Consider the following 16,862-nt stretch of genomic DNA (forward strand, 5'->3'; position numbering starts at 1 on the left):
TCCTCCTAGCAAGTCACTGAACCTCGGAATGATCCTGAGGACCAGACACAGATATAGAGGAATGAAGTCCAAGGACTGAGCCCTAGGGCATGCCAAGATTTTGAAATTAGGCAAATAAGGAAGAACTATCCAAAGGAACTGAGAAGAAACAAAGAGCTATAATAAAAATCAAGACAATAAGGTGTCCTAGAAGCCAAAGAAAGAAAGTCTTCAAAAGGAAAAGAGTAATCAACTATATCAAATATTATCAAATGACAGTTCTAATCAGATGAAGACTATAAACTGATCCTAGGATATAGCAGAGTACAGATCATGGGTCACACTAACAGGAGTAGTTTTATAGAGTGGTTGGGGGCATAATTAGAGCAACTTCTAAAGAGAAGAGGAGGATATAGAAACAAGATCAGATAACTACTCTCACTTGCTTTAAGAGGAACAGAAAAATGAAGCAAAAACTGGAAGAGAACATAGGGTAGTTTTTGCTGTTGATTTTAAGGCAGAATTAAAGCACAGCTGTATGAGGATGGAAATGATCCAACAGAGTGGAATAACTACTAGAGCAATGTCTCCAGTAGGTAGAAGGAAATAGGACATAGTACACAGCTGGATATAAGGAGTTGGCCTTAGATAAGATCAGAGACAATTTAATCACAGTAATAAATGTGATAACAGATTATATGAGCACAGATACACGTAGATGGGCAGATATGATTGAAGGAATTTAGGAAAAGTCTCTTCTGGTTTTCTCTAAGCCCTCAATGAGGATGACAGAAGGTGTTGGAAGTTCAAGGAAAAAGAAAAAGGTATGAAACAGTCATCTAGGAGAGTGGCAGAACTGACAAGGGTAATGTAGTAGGATTTCTGGGTAGCCTTTTAAGGCCCACTTGAGAGTAGAGGTCACGGATTGAGACTATTGTTTTGTGTGCATATGCATTTCTTTTTCCTCACCACCTTTAATATTCAGGGGGAAAGGTCGATTTGGCCAGGGATGTCGTTTCTCCAGGTAGGTAAGGCAAAGGGAAAGATACAAGAAAATTGAGGCTCTATGCTGCAGTGATTATAATGATGGAATCCAAGCCTATAAAAAGGGAAGTAATGAGTGAAGATCCCAGTGGAGTTAAAGAATTTTTGAGTTGGAAAATCAGAGTTAGTCATTTCAAAGGCATGAAGGATAGCAATCTAGAGGGCAGCTGAGGACTACATCAAGCGTAAATTCGGATGGTATGAGATTCGAAATGTGGGCAGGCGCAGGGATTGGGGGAGTAGCTGGGAGAGAAGGGAAGGAAAATGGTCTAGAACAATGATTCTCTTTAAGTATGGTCTAGGAATCCTTGGTCTCTGAGAACCCTCCAGAAGTCTGAAGTCAAGACTATTTTCATGGTGATACTAAAGCACTACTTGCCTTTTTTTTAACAAACTCTCATTATCTCAAGAATGTACAGAGGAGTTTTCCAGAGGCTACATGACATGTGATGAGGTCACCATTTAGACAATGGCATCTGCATATGTGTTCTTATATTTTCTAGAATGGTTTATGGTGGTAGGCTGGGGTATAACTAACTAAGTTTCCCAAGACTAACTTAGTTTGGCCTAAATACTTCCACTATGCTTTTATTAGTTGTCTTCAGTTACATCTGCTATAATTATTTTAAAATACAAGTTTTCCTTGTGCCTACAAAGAAACACAAGAAGTACACTTTGTTGTTTTGCAATATTAGTTTTTAAAATGTTCTGAAAACCTTTCTTAATTTTTAAATTTTACCTGAAACTGTTTAAAATATTTTATTATAAAATAAATTATTTTTAATATATTTTTCTTATACTTAACTTGCCTTTCAGCCCACAGCTGCACCACCTGAATCTAACAGTGCTGACAAAGATACATACGACATAGCAGAGTTCTCTGATTCAAGGAAGGGAGGTCTCTAAACAAACTGGGCAAAACTGTATATAAAAATTTTAAATAACAAAAGTCATCTTTCCCTCAACTTTATAGACATTAATAGCTTGCCTTATTGTGCCTATGCAACAGAACAATTTTGAACAGTATTATAAAGCCAGCTGTGGGTTCCCTGAGACCAAATACTCAGAGTTTAAAGAAATATTTTAAATGAAGCCGGAAAAAGCGTTTTAAAAGCCACAAATTGTTACAGATTTTCAAACTAGAAATGAAAAAGCCACTGAATCATCCTACAGGGTAAGTTATGGCATTGCACTGGCTAGAGGAGGGCACACAATCACTGGGAGACTAAGAAAGCTTGGACGGACGGCGACGGTGAATGTCTGCTGGATGAAATGTCAGTAAAAGAAACCACAACACTGGCACTTTTCAATGACACAGTAAGTCCTCGAATTAAAGACTGGTGCAGACAGTAGGTTGTCTGCAAAATTGCGTTTTTGTCTTACAAAAATGAATACACAGATGTGGCTGGACCTGGTGTTTTGTTTCTGTTCATCCAGTATTAGTACCAGCCAGTCATCAGAGATCTTTTACCCGAGTATCTGGCCACAAACACACATGGTGTTGAAATATTCAAAGTGTTGAAAACTTATGAATATCACACTTTATCCTAGAACATTACCGTTGATCTTTGCACTAATGGTGCAAAGCAATGTTGGGTAAAAAGGGCAAGCACCTTAGCATGAAACAAAGCAGTGGCAGTAAATTGTACTGGTAGTGATTAAATTCTTCTCTGCTGCACATTTTCAATGAAAGAAAAAGAGGCCAGTTTAACTTAAGAATTTCCTGGATGAAGCAATCTGTGTAAGAATATGTATTGACTAAGTCTCAATTTTGAGTGTATGTCTTCTGAATATTCTGTGTGACTAAGTACCATGACTGTGTCGAGGAGAAGCATCTTCCCAATTGCTGGAGCTGAGAGGAAACTAGCTGCTCTTCTCATAGCGTACCATTTTCATGTGAAAGCACGATGAACAAACTATGGTAATTCAGATTTGGTTATTTGGTAGACTTTCCTAAAAAGCGAGAAAAGTGGACCTGTTACTTTAATGATACAAACTCAGTGTTTCAAGTGAATATCAGAAGTCTGGAAAACGTTTATCTGCCACAGTGAGCGTGACAACTTCCTAACACAATAGAGTTCAGAGATGTGATCAGTGGTTATAGTAATAAATGTGATTTTTTTTTTTTTTTTACTCTTGTACAATGAAAGGTATCAACAGTTGGAAGATCTACATGACTCAGAATAAACCAACACTTTCCAAATGCATCATGTTATAAAATTATGTAAGGACAAAAGATCCATTCAAAGTACAAAACAGATTGATGGATTTTAATTTAACAAAGTATGATCTGTATGAGCAGAGTTCATAGATATCATTTCAAAATTTTGGGACAGAAGCAAACCTATCCACAATTATCTGAAAACACTATATAAAAATATGTTTTTTTCAACTATGTATCTGTGTGAAGCCAAATTCTCTTCATGTAGTTCAACCAGAGTAACAGAACATAGTAGACTGAAAGCAGAAATAGGTATCAGAATTCAATAAAACATTAAAGAGGTTTACAAAATTGTAAACCATTGCCACTCTTCCCACAAAAATTTTTGGAAATATAGTTATTCTTCATTAAAAATATTATTCATGTTACCATGCAATGGGCTTATTTATGTTATTTTTAAAATTAATAAGCAGTTATTAAAATTTCAGTTTTAATTCCTATTATGGTAAATATCAATAGATGAAACCTATACAAACAAAAACTCTTAATGGTCCTGAATTAGAATGTCAAGTGAAATTCCGAAGAGATTTAAAAGCTTGAGACTTTCTGGCCTGGAAGCAACAAATGAGGAGGAACAAGAAAGTCATTCACCCCATCTTCGGGCCCAGTGGTAGGAAAGAAGTGGAGAGAAAGCAGCCACCACTAAATAGGATTCAGGAAAAGCACATTCCTCCAGAGCAGTCAGGTTTCAGTGTTTTTCCCTACTTACCAGGTCATTCCTCTCACATTGAGCAGCCCTGTACATTACTGGACCCTGAAAATAAGATGCAGCAGCTCTAGCTAACTAATAACTAGTCCAATAACTAGTTTTGATATTTATGGGCAATCCCTCTTAAACTTCAGAACATTATATACAACAGCATAAACAAGATTTTTCCTACCAATTTCACTTCCACTCCCTCCGTCTTGGACACTCCATAAGATGATGCTACTCTCTGAGGCAACGGCGACCATTTTGTCTTTGTCTCCATGTGGACCTCCAACCACCTTTGCATTTAAAGCTACTCGTTCAATAGTCCAATCCAAATACGGGCTTGTAAACACTTGTTGCCATCCTGAAGATTCTTTGATTCTGTTAAGTAAGAACAGACAAGTAAGTGAGACTCAGCAGCACTTATGCAAAAAAACACAAATGAACGTTCCAAAATAAATTGAATCACAGCTATGTATCTACCTTTATATTTATTAAATATAAAATTTTGTTGATCTATATCCTCTACAAAGCCAGATTACTCCTGAGGTACCTTATATTTACATACAGAGAACATATAAACCACTTAAAAGGAGCCTAGAGTTCTATACTTCTCCAAAGAATAATTTAGCAAACTCCTTCAAATTGTAAAAGCTTTAGTAACTTAAAAAAAAAAAAAAAAAGGTAGTACATTTCACTTTTCTACACAAAAATTTGGTACTGTGATTATCTATGGATAGAAATAGTAAACAAAAATCAGAGTTTCAGGCTAATTATTATTCCTTTCAGTTACTGATCAGTTATTCAGTTACTCTTATTAACTGAAACTCAACCAATCGTTTTTTTTGAAACTTCAGATGATAGTCTATTCATGGAAACTAAGATAATGGAGTGATCTGGTATACGATATATACTCCAACATCCTGGCACTATCAAGTGAATAAAATGTGGGGCTTTGGAAACCATTCTCTGAGGACTGGATTTTAAAGGTTTTACTCTAAATGAAAAAAGTCTCATGAGCCTATTCATTCCCCATATGTAAAGACTTATTATCATGATTCAGATTTGCAGTTGACTGAATAAAAATGCTTTAATATTTAACTTCTGATAAACACACCTGTAAATTTTTAATAATTTTTTCTGCTCTAACTGAATTTAAGTCTTTCAGACATGTATTCTCTGTGATTATACAGTAAGCCTTCATACACTTAAAACCTACAGTTAAGCAATCATGACAATAAATGACCTGAACTTTAACTATGGAGTATCTATTTTTTAAAGTTATACCAAACAAGTGATACAAACAAAACTGTAAAGATTCTCTTTGCCTTACCTAAAGAGAACAAATAAACGTGAAGAAATTAAGTGCTCCTTTATATAATACATGACATATTCACCACAAAAATCAAACTTTAGTATTCATAAATGATGATCACCTAACAACCTAAATAAAATCACTTTAGCTTCATTTTTGTTTAAAAATGTACAATAAAATAATACAACTATAATTCACAAAAATATGCAATTCAACCTTCTTATTAATTTCAAGAACTAATGATTTCCTTAAACTTAAAAGCAATACACAGAAATATGTATTATTTTTTCCTAGGCAATGGATGGTCTGTAATTACCCACTTCAGCCACCAGATGGGATTCATGTGTTGAAATACACAAATGGAAATAATTATCTAATAAACTCTAAATACTGACAAACATTGAGAAATGAAATAGAGATGGCTCTTAGGAACTGTCAAACTGGACACAAAGCAGGAATTGCCAGCACTTCAAGAATAATGATAATATGCTGCTATGTGGATGCAGACATATACTAGGCTCATACACTGTTCAAGAGAGAGATGCTGTATCTATTTAATGAGGTGAATGATGTAATTCTGTGATCATTAACTGAGGAATATAAATAATAAAACTAAATACAATCTAATCTTTTTAAAAGTACGATCTAATCTTTTACAAAGAGTGTACTTCTAAATAATTTTTCTCTAGAAAAATTAGGGGATTATAAAATAAAGAGAGGGCTTCCCTGGTGGTGCAGTGGTTGAGAATCTGCCTGCCAGTGCAGGGGACACGGGTTTGAGCCCTGGTCTGGGAAGATCCCACATGTCGCGGAGCAACTAAGCCCGTGTGCCACAACTACTGAGCCTGCGCGTCTGGAGCCTGTGCTCCGCAACAAGAGAGGCCGCAATAGTGAGAGGCCCACGCACCGCGATGAAGAGTGGCCCCCACTTGCCGCAACTAGAGAAAGCCCTCGCACAGAAACGAAGACCCAACATAGCCAAAAATAAATAAATAAATAAATAATAAAATAAAGAGATGCCAAAAAAGAGTAAAACAATCAGGACAGCATATTTGAGAGTGATTATAACAATTACATAATTTAACTCAATAAGATATGTGAATTTACTTCTATTTTTAAGTTAAAATTAAGTACAAAGAAAAAGCAACATTTGCTCTATAATTTTCCATACATGTAATACAAAATTTCACGTAAGTAAAACAAGACAGAACAAGCTCTGATATTATAGCACTCCATCTCCTTACTGCTGCGTAGTGAACCAATGCTCTGAAATCGAAAAGCTATGCAAAGAACATGGTTATCTTCCACATTAAGATCTCAAAGAAACAGAGTGGAGGGGACATGCCTTACAAGATTTTGAAACTTACTATAAGCATACTGAACCACAAATTGTATGACAATAGATATATATGTCAAAGAACCTAAGTGTCTAAAATGGCAATAAGAACATACATACCAATAATTACCTTAGATGTAAATGGATTAAATGCTCCAAACAAAAGACACAGACTGGCTGAATGGATACAAAACAAGACCCATATATATCCTGTCAACAAGAGACCCACTTCAGATCTAGGAACACATTCAGACTGAAACTGAGGGGATAGAAAAAGGTATTCCATGCAAATGGACATCAAAAGAAAGCTGGAGTAGCAATACTCATATCACACAAAATAGACTTTAAAATGAAGACTGTTACAAGAGTCAAAGAAGGACACTACAAAATGATCAAGGGATCAATCCAAGAAGATATAACAATTGTAAATACATATGCACCCAACATACGAGTACCTCAATATATATGCCAGATGTTAACACCCATCAAAGGAGAAATCGACAGTAACACGATAATAGTGGGGACTTTAACACCCCACTTACGTCAACGGACAGATCATCCAGACAGAAAATCAATAAGGAAACACAGGCCTTAAATGACACATCAGAACACATGGACTTAATTGATATTTATGGAACACGCCATCCGGAAGCAGCATACACATTCTTCTCAAGTACACATGGAACATTCTCCAGGACTGATCACATGCTGGGTGACAAAGCAAGCCTCAGTAAATTTAAGAAAACTGAAATCATATCAAGCATCTTTTACTGACCACGCTATAAGGTTAGAAATCAATTATAAGGACAAAACCATAAAAAAACCCGCAAACATGTGGAGGCTAAACAATATGCTACTAAACAACAAATGGATCACTGAAGAAATCAAGGAGGAAATCAAAAAAATACCTAGAGACAAATGACAATGAAAACACGACAATCCAAAACCTATGGGACACAGCAAAAGCAGTTCTAAGAGGGAAGTTTATAGCAATACATCTTACCTCAGGAAACAAGAAAAATCTCAAATAAACAACTTAACCTTAAACCTAAAGTAATACAAGAAAGAAGAACAAACAAAACCCAAAGTTAGTAGAGGGAAACAAATCATAAAGATCAGAGCAGAAATAAATGAAATAGAGACAAAACAAGAGCAAAGATCAATGAAACTAAAAGCTAGTTCTTTGAAAAGATAAACAAAACTGATAAACCTTTAGCCAGACTCCAGAAAAAAAAGAGGGCTCAAATCAATAAAATTAGAAATGAAAAAGAAGTTACAACTTACACCACAGAAATACAAAGGATCACAAGAGACTACTACAAGCAACTATACGCCAATAAAATGGACAACCTAGAAGAAATGGACAAATTCTTAGAAACGTACAACCTTCCAAGACTGAGCCAGGAAGAAACAAAAAATAAGAACAGACCAATCACAAATACTGAAATTGGAACTGTGATTAAAAAACTTCCAACGAAAATCCAGAACCAGATGGCTTCACAGGCGAATTCTATCAAACATTTAGAGAAGAGTTAACACCTAGCCTTCTGAAACTATTCCAAAAAATTGCAGAGGAAGGAACACTCCCAAACTCGTTCTACGAGGCCACCATCACCTTGATACCAAAACCAAAGATACAACAAATAAAGAACATTACAGGCCAGTATCACTGATGAACATAGACACAAAAATCCTCAACACAATACTAGCAAACCAAATCCAACAATACATTAAAAGGATCATACACCATAAGTAAGTGGGATTTACCACAGAGATGCAAGAATTCTTCCATACCTGCAAATCAATCAGTGTAATACACCACATTAACAAACTGAAGAATAAAAACCATATGATCACCTCAACAGATGCAGAAAAAGCTTTTGACAAAATTCAACACCCATTTATGATAAAAACTCTCCAGAAAGTGGGCATAGAGAGAACATACCTCGACATGATAAAGGCCCTATATGACAAACCCACACCTAACATCATTCTCAACAGTGAGAAGCTGAAAGCATTCCCTCTAAGATCAGGAACAAGACAAGGTTGCCCGCTCTCACCACTTTTATTCAACATAGTTTTGGAAGTCCTAGCCACGGCAATCAGAGAAGAAAAAGAAATAAAAGGAATCCAAATTGGAAAAGAAGTAAAACTATCACTGTTTGCAGATGACACGATATTATATGTAGAAAATCCTAAAGATGCTACCAGAAAACTACTAGAGCTCATCAATGAATTCAGTAAATTAGCAGGATACAAAATTAATGCAAAGAAATCTCTTGCATTCCTACATACTAACAACGAAATATCAGAAAGAGAAATTAAGGAAACAATCCCATTTACCATTGCAACAAAAAGAAACAATCCCATTTGTCATTGCAACAAAAGGAATAAACCTACCTAAGGAGGCAAAAGACCAGTACTCAGAAAACTATAAGACACTGATGAAAGAAATCGACGATGACACAAACAGAAAGGAAGATATACCATGTTCTTGGATTGGAAGAATCAATATTGTGAAAATGACTATACTACCCAAAGCAATCTACAGATTCAATGCAATCCCTATCAAATTACCACTGGCATTTTTCATAGAATTAGAACAAAAATTTTACAATTTGTATGGAAACACGAAAGACCCCGAAAAGCCAAAGCAACCCTGAAAAAGAAAAACGGAGCTGGAGGAATCAGACTCCCTGAATTCAGACTATACTACAAACCTGCAGTAATCAAAACGTTATGGTACTGGCACAAAAACAGAAATACAGATCAATGGAACAGGATAGAAAGTTCAGAGATAAACCCACACACCTATGGTCACCTAATCTATGACAAAGGAGGCAAGAATACACAATGGAGAAAAGACAGTCTCTTCAATAAGTGGTACTGGGAAAACTGGATAGTTACATGTAAAAGAATGAAATTAGAACATTCTCTAACACCATACACAAAAATAAACTCAAAATGGATTAAAGACCTAAATGTAAGGCCAGATACTATAAAAGTCTTAGAAGAAAACATAGGCACAACACTCTGATATAAATCGTAGCAGTATCTTTTTGGATCCATCTCCTAGAGTAATGGAAACAAAAACAAAAATAAACAAATGGGACCTAATTAAACTTAAAAGCTTTTGAACAGCAAAGGAAACGATAATCAAAATGAAAAGACAACGCACAGAATGGGAGAAAATATTTGCAAACAAAGTGACTGACAAGGGAGTAATCTCCACAATTTACAAACAGAGCATGCAGCTCTATATAAAAAAAACAAACAACCCACTCAAAAAATCGGCAGAAGTTCTAAGTAGACATTTCTCCAAAGACATACAGATGGCCAAAAAGCACATGAAAAGATGTTCAACATCACTAATTATCAGAGAAATGCAAATCAAAACTACAGTGAGTTATCCCCTCACACCAGTTAGAATGGCCATCATCAAAAAATCTACAAACAATAAATGCTGGAGAGGGTGTGGAGGAAAGGGAACCCTCCTACAACCCTGGTGGGAATGTAAATTGGTACAGCCACTATGGAGCACAGTATGGAGGTTCCTTAAAAAACTGAAAATAGAATTACCATATGATTCAGCAATCCCACTCTTGGGCATATATCTGGAGAAAACCATAATTCGAAAAGATACATGCACCACAGCGTTCACTGCAGCACTATTTACAATAGCCAAGACGTGGAAGCAACCTAAATGTCCACTGACAGAGGAATGGATAAAGATGTGGTACTTATATACAAGGGAATATTACTCAGCCATAAAAAAGAATGAAATAATGCCATTTGTAGCAATATGGATATACCTACAAATTATCATACTAAGTGAAGTCAGACAGAGAAAGTATCATACAATATCACTTACGTGTGGAATCTAAAAAAAAAAATAGTAATAATACAAATGAACTTATTTACAAAACAGAAACAGACTCACAGACTTTGAAAACAAACATGGTTACCAAAGCGGAAACGCAGCAGGGGAGGGATAAATTAGGAGTTTAGGATTAACATATACACAATACTATATATAAAATAGATAATCAAGAAGGACCTACTGTAAAGCATAGGGAACTCTACTCAGTATTCTGTGATGACCTAAATGGGAAAAGAATCTGAAAAAGAATGGATATATGTATGTGTATGACTGAATCAACTCTGCTATATACCTGAAACTAACAGAACACTGTAAATCAACTATACTCCAAAAAAAAAAAAAAAAAAAGGCCTGTCTCAGTAGGTGTCTTGTACAAGCTAATTAAAATCCAAACTATAAGACTAATATTCACCTCCAACTTGATGTCTGTCCTATCCATCTGAACTATGCCACTCCTCACCAAATGTGGTAAGCAGAATAATGGCTCCCAAACATGTCCTCATCCAAATCGCTGAAACCGGTGAATATGTTACCTTATATGGCCAAGGGGCTTCACAGTTGTGATTAAATTAAGGAGATGGAGGGATTATCTAGGTGCAACCAATGTAATCATAAAGGTCCTTATAAGCAGAGGTAGGAGAGTGGGAGTTAGGGAAGAGATCTGAAAATGCTATGCTGCTGGTTTTAAAGACAGAAAAAGGAACTGTGATCCAAGGAACACAGACGGCCTCCAGAAGCTGGAAAGGGCAAAGAAACAGATTCCCTGCTGGAGCCTCCAAAAGGAACCCAGCCCTGCCAATACCTTGATTTTAGCCCAGCAAGATCTAGTTTGAACTCTTCTGAACTCCAGAACTGAGTGATGGTAACTGTGTTGTTTTAAGAAACTAAATGTGTGGTAATTTGTTAGAACAGCAGTAAGAAACTAATACACCAAGTCACCTATGTTATTTTCTTCTCATAAGTCTCTGTAGCTGAAACTTTGTTGTTCAGTTGATTTGTTTGTTAGATGTTTCCACCCCATTCCACTCCCATAGGAATAGAAACCATAAGGTGAGGAGGGGTAGCCCTCAGACTGAGCCCACTGCCTGTCCCACTGAGTCAAAGAGTTACTAATGTTGACAAAATTGTTTGGCATTACTAACACCAGAGACCAGGAACACAGCATTTATTCTGATGCATTCTTAGGTATCTACTGTGTGCCAGGGACATGGGAAGCATTGGGATGGAGAGAGGTATTAACAGCTCCTGACACCCAGATCTCAATACAATCACATGGAGCAACAAGGTAATATTGATTGTAAGATGTTTTTGAGCAATTAAAATGCAAATGGAATAGCAATGTTTTGGGAGGCTGTAATTTAAAAGAAAGGCATGGTGGGCACACTGGTGAAGAGCAGTGGCTTTAGACTCAGGATTTAGTTGAGAATCCTGTCACTTCTTTCCCCAGGATGACCTGGGGTACTTTTTTCTCCAAACTGATTTCCTCACTAGTAAAATGGGGATGATGAGATCTATGCCACAGGTTGTTGCAATAATTAAATGTGAACATGTATACATGAGCCTTTAGTGTAATGTCTGGCATAAAATAATACCCCAATAAATCATAACTTAAAAGTCCAATTCATTTCTCAGTATTCAGAAGCAATTTTTATGGAACTAGATGGTTTCCCAACCTTTTCTCATCAGGAGCCTCTAGAAATGAGTTATTGTTTTTTAATTGGAGTAGATTGCTTTACAATGTTGTGTTAGTTTCTTCTGTACAAAGAAGTGAATCAGCTATATGTATACCTATATACCCTCCCTTTTGGACCTCCTTCCCATCCCACCCATCTAGGTCACCACAGAGCACCGAGCTGAGCACCCTATGCTATATACAGCAGGTTCCCACTAGCTGTCTATTTTACACATGGTAGTGTATTTATGTAAAACCTAATCTCCCAGTTCATCCCACCTTCCCCTTCCCCCTGCGTACACATGTCCGTTCTCTACGTCTACGTCTCTATTCCTGCCCTACAAGTAGGTTCATCTGTACCATTTTTCTAGATTCCACATATATGCATTAATATACAATATTTGTTGTTCTCTTTCTGGCTTACTGCACTCTGTGTGACAGACTCTAGGTCCATCCACATCTCTACAAATGACCCAATTTCGTTCCTTTTTATGGCTGAGTAATATTCCATTGTATATATGTACCGCATCTTCTTTATCCATTCATCTATCGTTGGACACTTAGGTTGTTTCCATGTCCTGGCTATTGTAAATAGTGCTGCAATGAACATTGTGGTACATGTGTCCTTCTGAATTATGGTTTTCTCAGGGTATATGCCCAGTAGTGGGATTGCTGGGTCATACCGTAGTTCTATTTTTAGTTTTTTAGGGAACCTCCATACTGTTCTCCATAGTGGCTGTATCAATTTACATTCCCACCAACAGCGCAAGAGGGTTCCCTTTTCTCCACACCCTCTCCAGCATTTACTGTTTGTAGATTTTTCGATGATGGGCATTCTGACCAGTGTGAGGGGATACCTCATAACTCTAGAGCTGAGTTATCTTATTTTGAAGAGCTCTCCCTCCTTCCCACATCTCCCCACTCCTTTCCCCACTCCCAAATCCATAATTTCTGCTCAGTGCTGAAATGATTTGTCACATCAGATTCTGTCAGTTAGGATTTCCCTTTGCCTATTTTCCTTCAAGAGACGGACCCCAGCCAGATAGAGGGATTTGGAGGTTAGTTAGGAGACTCTCCAACTAAAAACACAACTGTGGTTTGGAGAGGGCACCATAAGAAGGCAGAAATATAAGGACACAATGATTCTTTCTTTGTGGTCAAGATGGATGAGCTACATTTGTTAGAGCAATTTTGTTTGCCTATGTTGTTGTTCTTTTTTTTTTGGTAAAAAACACACTGTATATCAGCATAAAATCCCTCACTGTTTTATTTTCTACTAGACCTTTCTCAATATAACTTTCACTGTTTTCTTTCCAACACCTCACTGCCAAGTTGATTAGAAAGGCAGTTGATTCTACCTCTCAAAGGTTAAACTGTGAAGTTAAACATATATGCATGTCTTTCTCTTTAACACATAAAAATGCTTTATCTTGTTTCTCTTCCATCTAACCCAACACACAAAAATATTCAATCTCCTATTCTGAATTCTCAGCAGATAATGAAGGGAATAATTAAGATGATCAGCAGACTAACAGGCCTATGAAACAGAATCAAGAGCCCAGAAATAAACCCAAGAATATATAGTCATCTAGTATTTGACAAGGGAGCCAAGAATAGTATATGGAGAAAAGGCATTTTCTCTTCAATTAATGGTGCGAGGAAAATTGGATATGCACATGTAAAAGAATGAAATTTGACCTGTACCTTACACGACTCACAAAAATAAACTCAAAATGGATTAAAGACTTAAATGTAAGACCTAAAACCATACAACTCCTAGAAGAAAACATAGGAAAAATGTTCCTTGACATGTGTCTTGGTAATAACTTTTTTTGAAAGTGACACCTAAGGCACAAGCAACAAAATAAAAAATAAACAAGTGAGACTACATCAAACTAAAAAAGCATCTGCACAGAAAAAGAAACTATCAACAAAGTGAAAAAATAACCTATGGAATAGGAAAAATTATTTACAAACCATATATCTGATAAGGGGGTCAATATCCAAAATATATAAAGAACTCATACAACTCAATAGCGAAGAACCAAATAATCCAATTAAAAAATGGGGCAAAGGACTTGAATAGACATCTTTCCAAAGATATACAAACGGCCAACAGGTACATGAAAAGATGCTCGGCATCACTTGTCATCAGGGAGATGCAAATTAAAACCACAGTAAGATATCACTTCACACCTGTCAGAATGGCCATCATCAAAAAGACACAAGACAACAAATGCTGCTGTGGATGTGGAGAAAAGGGAACCCTTGTGCACTGTTGGTGGGATTGTAAACTGGTACAGCCACTATGGAAAACAGTATAGAGTTTCCTCAAAAATATTAAGTATAGATCTACCCTATGATCCAGCAATTCCAGTTCTGGGAATATATTCAAAGGAAATGAAAACACTAGTTTGAAAAGATATCTGCACCCCCCTGTTCACAGCAGCATTGTTTACAATAACCAAGACAGGGAAACAACCTAAATGTCCATCAACGGAAAAAAAAAAAAAGAGTCTAAAATTAGATCCAAGTATATAAAAATAAATATAAAGCAAGATAAAGGGGGCTTTCATATTCAATGAGAAAGGATGATTTATGTAATAATCAGAACATAATTAGCCACCCACTTGGAAGAAAATAAAAGATTCCTAAATCTAACACCATATACAAAAAGTAAATTCCATGTGGATTAAAGATCTAAAGTGTAATATAAGCTCTAAAAGGGAAACAATCTACACAAATACTCTTCATTAATACAAGTAACAGGTTGTAAACTGAGCAAGAAAAAAGAAATATAGAAGTAAAACCTAACAAGGTAGAAAATTAATGAATATAGGTGAAAAATATTTCACTGTGCTACTCTTTCCTTTTTTAAGGTTTTAAATTTATTGATACAAACAGCTGTGGAAAAACAATTTATTAAAATGATTACTCTCTTAAAATAATTTGAATATTTTCCTTTCTTCTGAAATCTTTTTATTGGCATTGTGTTGAATGATTTAACTGTACATGAGAAAATCTAATATGTCCTTAATTCTTTCCCTTTGTCACTTTGCATGGGCCTATTGCTCTGAAATCATCGACACTCAGTGAAAGTAAAGTCATGGTCAAAAGCAAAAACAAAGAATGCAAAATGTAACAGCATCAACTTTCTTGTATTAGCCACTCAATGAGTGAAATTTTGTGCAATACCATGTGTGCCTGTCTGGCAAGTCACAATCTTTAGCACTGCTGTGCAGTAACATAAATTATGCTGTTACACCTGGATAACTTGGTATAATCGTTATATAACTCCTTTGGAATCCCCTATCAAAAAAATGTATATAATATTTAAACAAACAAAGCAAAATCTAAAACCATTTCTCAATTTAGATCCATAAGCTGGTAAGTTCAAAACAACCCTCTTAAAAAAAAAATTCCCTTTTTCAAATCAGTCTTGCTTCATATAAAATCATCCCTGAAAGAAATCATCCAAAAAATATTTTTCATACTACTCAATAAATAATATTAAAAATACATATCAACAGAATGCTCTCAAAATGAAAAGTGTGCACCGAATCTCTACTGCAATGAAAATATAAAGTGCAGATTACTGATAGAAGAGGTCTTTTTTTTTTCTTTTAACACATATGGCAAATCTCTCATAAACTGAGGGGTTTTTTTCTTTTATTTAATACATCTGGGATCCTTTAAATGTATCTGTAAACTTTAGAAGACATTTTAAATATTTTTAATCTATTATGGCTACTTTTTCTTAACTAAATTCAATAGTGACAAAATATTTATGTTTTTTGATATTTTGGCAATTAAATTCAATAGGATCATAGTCTAAGTTAGTATATCCCAACCATTTTTGTTCTTCTACACCATTCCCTGTCATCAACATTTCTCATTGCATACAGTGATTTTGAACTAATAATCCTACCTTTTCTCCAATTAAAAAAGAGAAATCACTGGTGTACACTTTTCCTTGTTCCCTGTTAGTTTCTGAGAATGCAAGAATTAGTAACACCGAACTACCTCTGTGTAAAGCTCACACGTTATAGATGTTAAACTACATCACTTCTGCCTACAACTGTCCTGCTTCACTACCTCGCTCCCAACCGTATGGCAGTCATGACCAATGTAAGGTCCTATTCTCCCCTACTATAGAGTACAAAAGACTCAATCATTATAGACAAAAAACACAGGGCTCAAATGAACAATCCTGCCTCATCATTTAATACAATAGTTAAATGATTCAGAAGCTGGATATACTAAGCAAGAAGATGTAACTTCAAGATATCTCAGTTATACCACAGTTCATACTGTATATGCAATATTTAAGACATACTGAGGCTATCAGTAATATTTACCAAATTAGTTGTGAGAATAAATGCAAACTAAATCTAATCAGGAGATACAGAAGTGGGCAAAATGTGAAGGAAAAAAATTTGATGACTAAAATAAGTAGCTCTTAAATTTATAAAAATAAAATCACAATATTAAAAAATACCCCCCAAAATAAAAAGCAAACCATTATTAATTATACAATACCTGTAACACACAGCAAAATGGGCATACGCAGCTACAATCCAGTTGTGATGGCCAGCTACTATTAGTACCTTTCGTGGATCCACAGGAAATCCTGTTGATATTAGCAAAAGAAATCTTTTACGTTCTAAAGAAGGGGTTGGCAAAACTATGACTAACAGGCCAATTCCCGTCCTCTACCTCTTTTG

The 16,862-nt window shown here is 35.7% G+C and overlaps 1 protein-coding gene across 2 annotated transcripts in view; it reads right to left on the reverse strand.

Annotated features, from left to right (window-relative positions):
- Positions 1 to 16,862, reverse strand: part of KCTD3 (potassium channel tetramerization domain containing 3) — a 63,477-nt gene that overhangs the window by 33,580 nt on the left and 13,035 nt on the right. For both annotated transcript variants that reach the window (XM_059942656.1, XM_059942664.1), the window contains exons 8-9: positions 16,678 to 16,768; positions 4,126 to 4,316 (exon numbers count right to left, since the gene is read on the reverse strand). In XM_059942656.1, coding sequence (XP_059798639.1) covers positions 4,126 to 4,316; positions 16,678 to 16,768 — 282 coding nt within the window. The remainder of the gene's footprint in view (positions 1 to 4,125; positions 4,317 to 16,677; positions 16,769 to 16,862) is intronic.

The sequence above is a fragment of the Balaenoptera ricei genome, chromosome 1 (genome assembly GCF_028023285.1).
Source record: "Balaenoptera ricei isolate mBalRic1 chromosome 1, mBalRic1.hap2, whole genome shotgun sequence".
Lineage (NCBI taxonomy): Eukaryota > Metazoa > Chordata > Mammalia > Artiodactyla > Balaenopteridae > Balaenoptera > Balaenoptera ricei.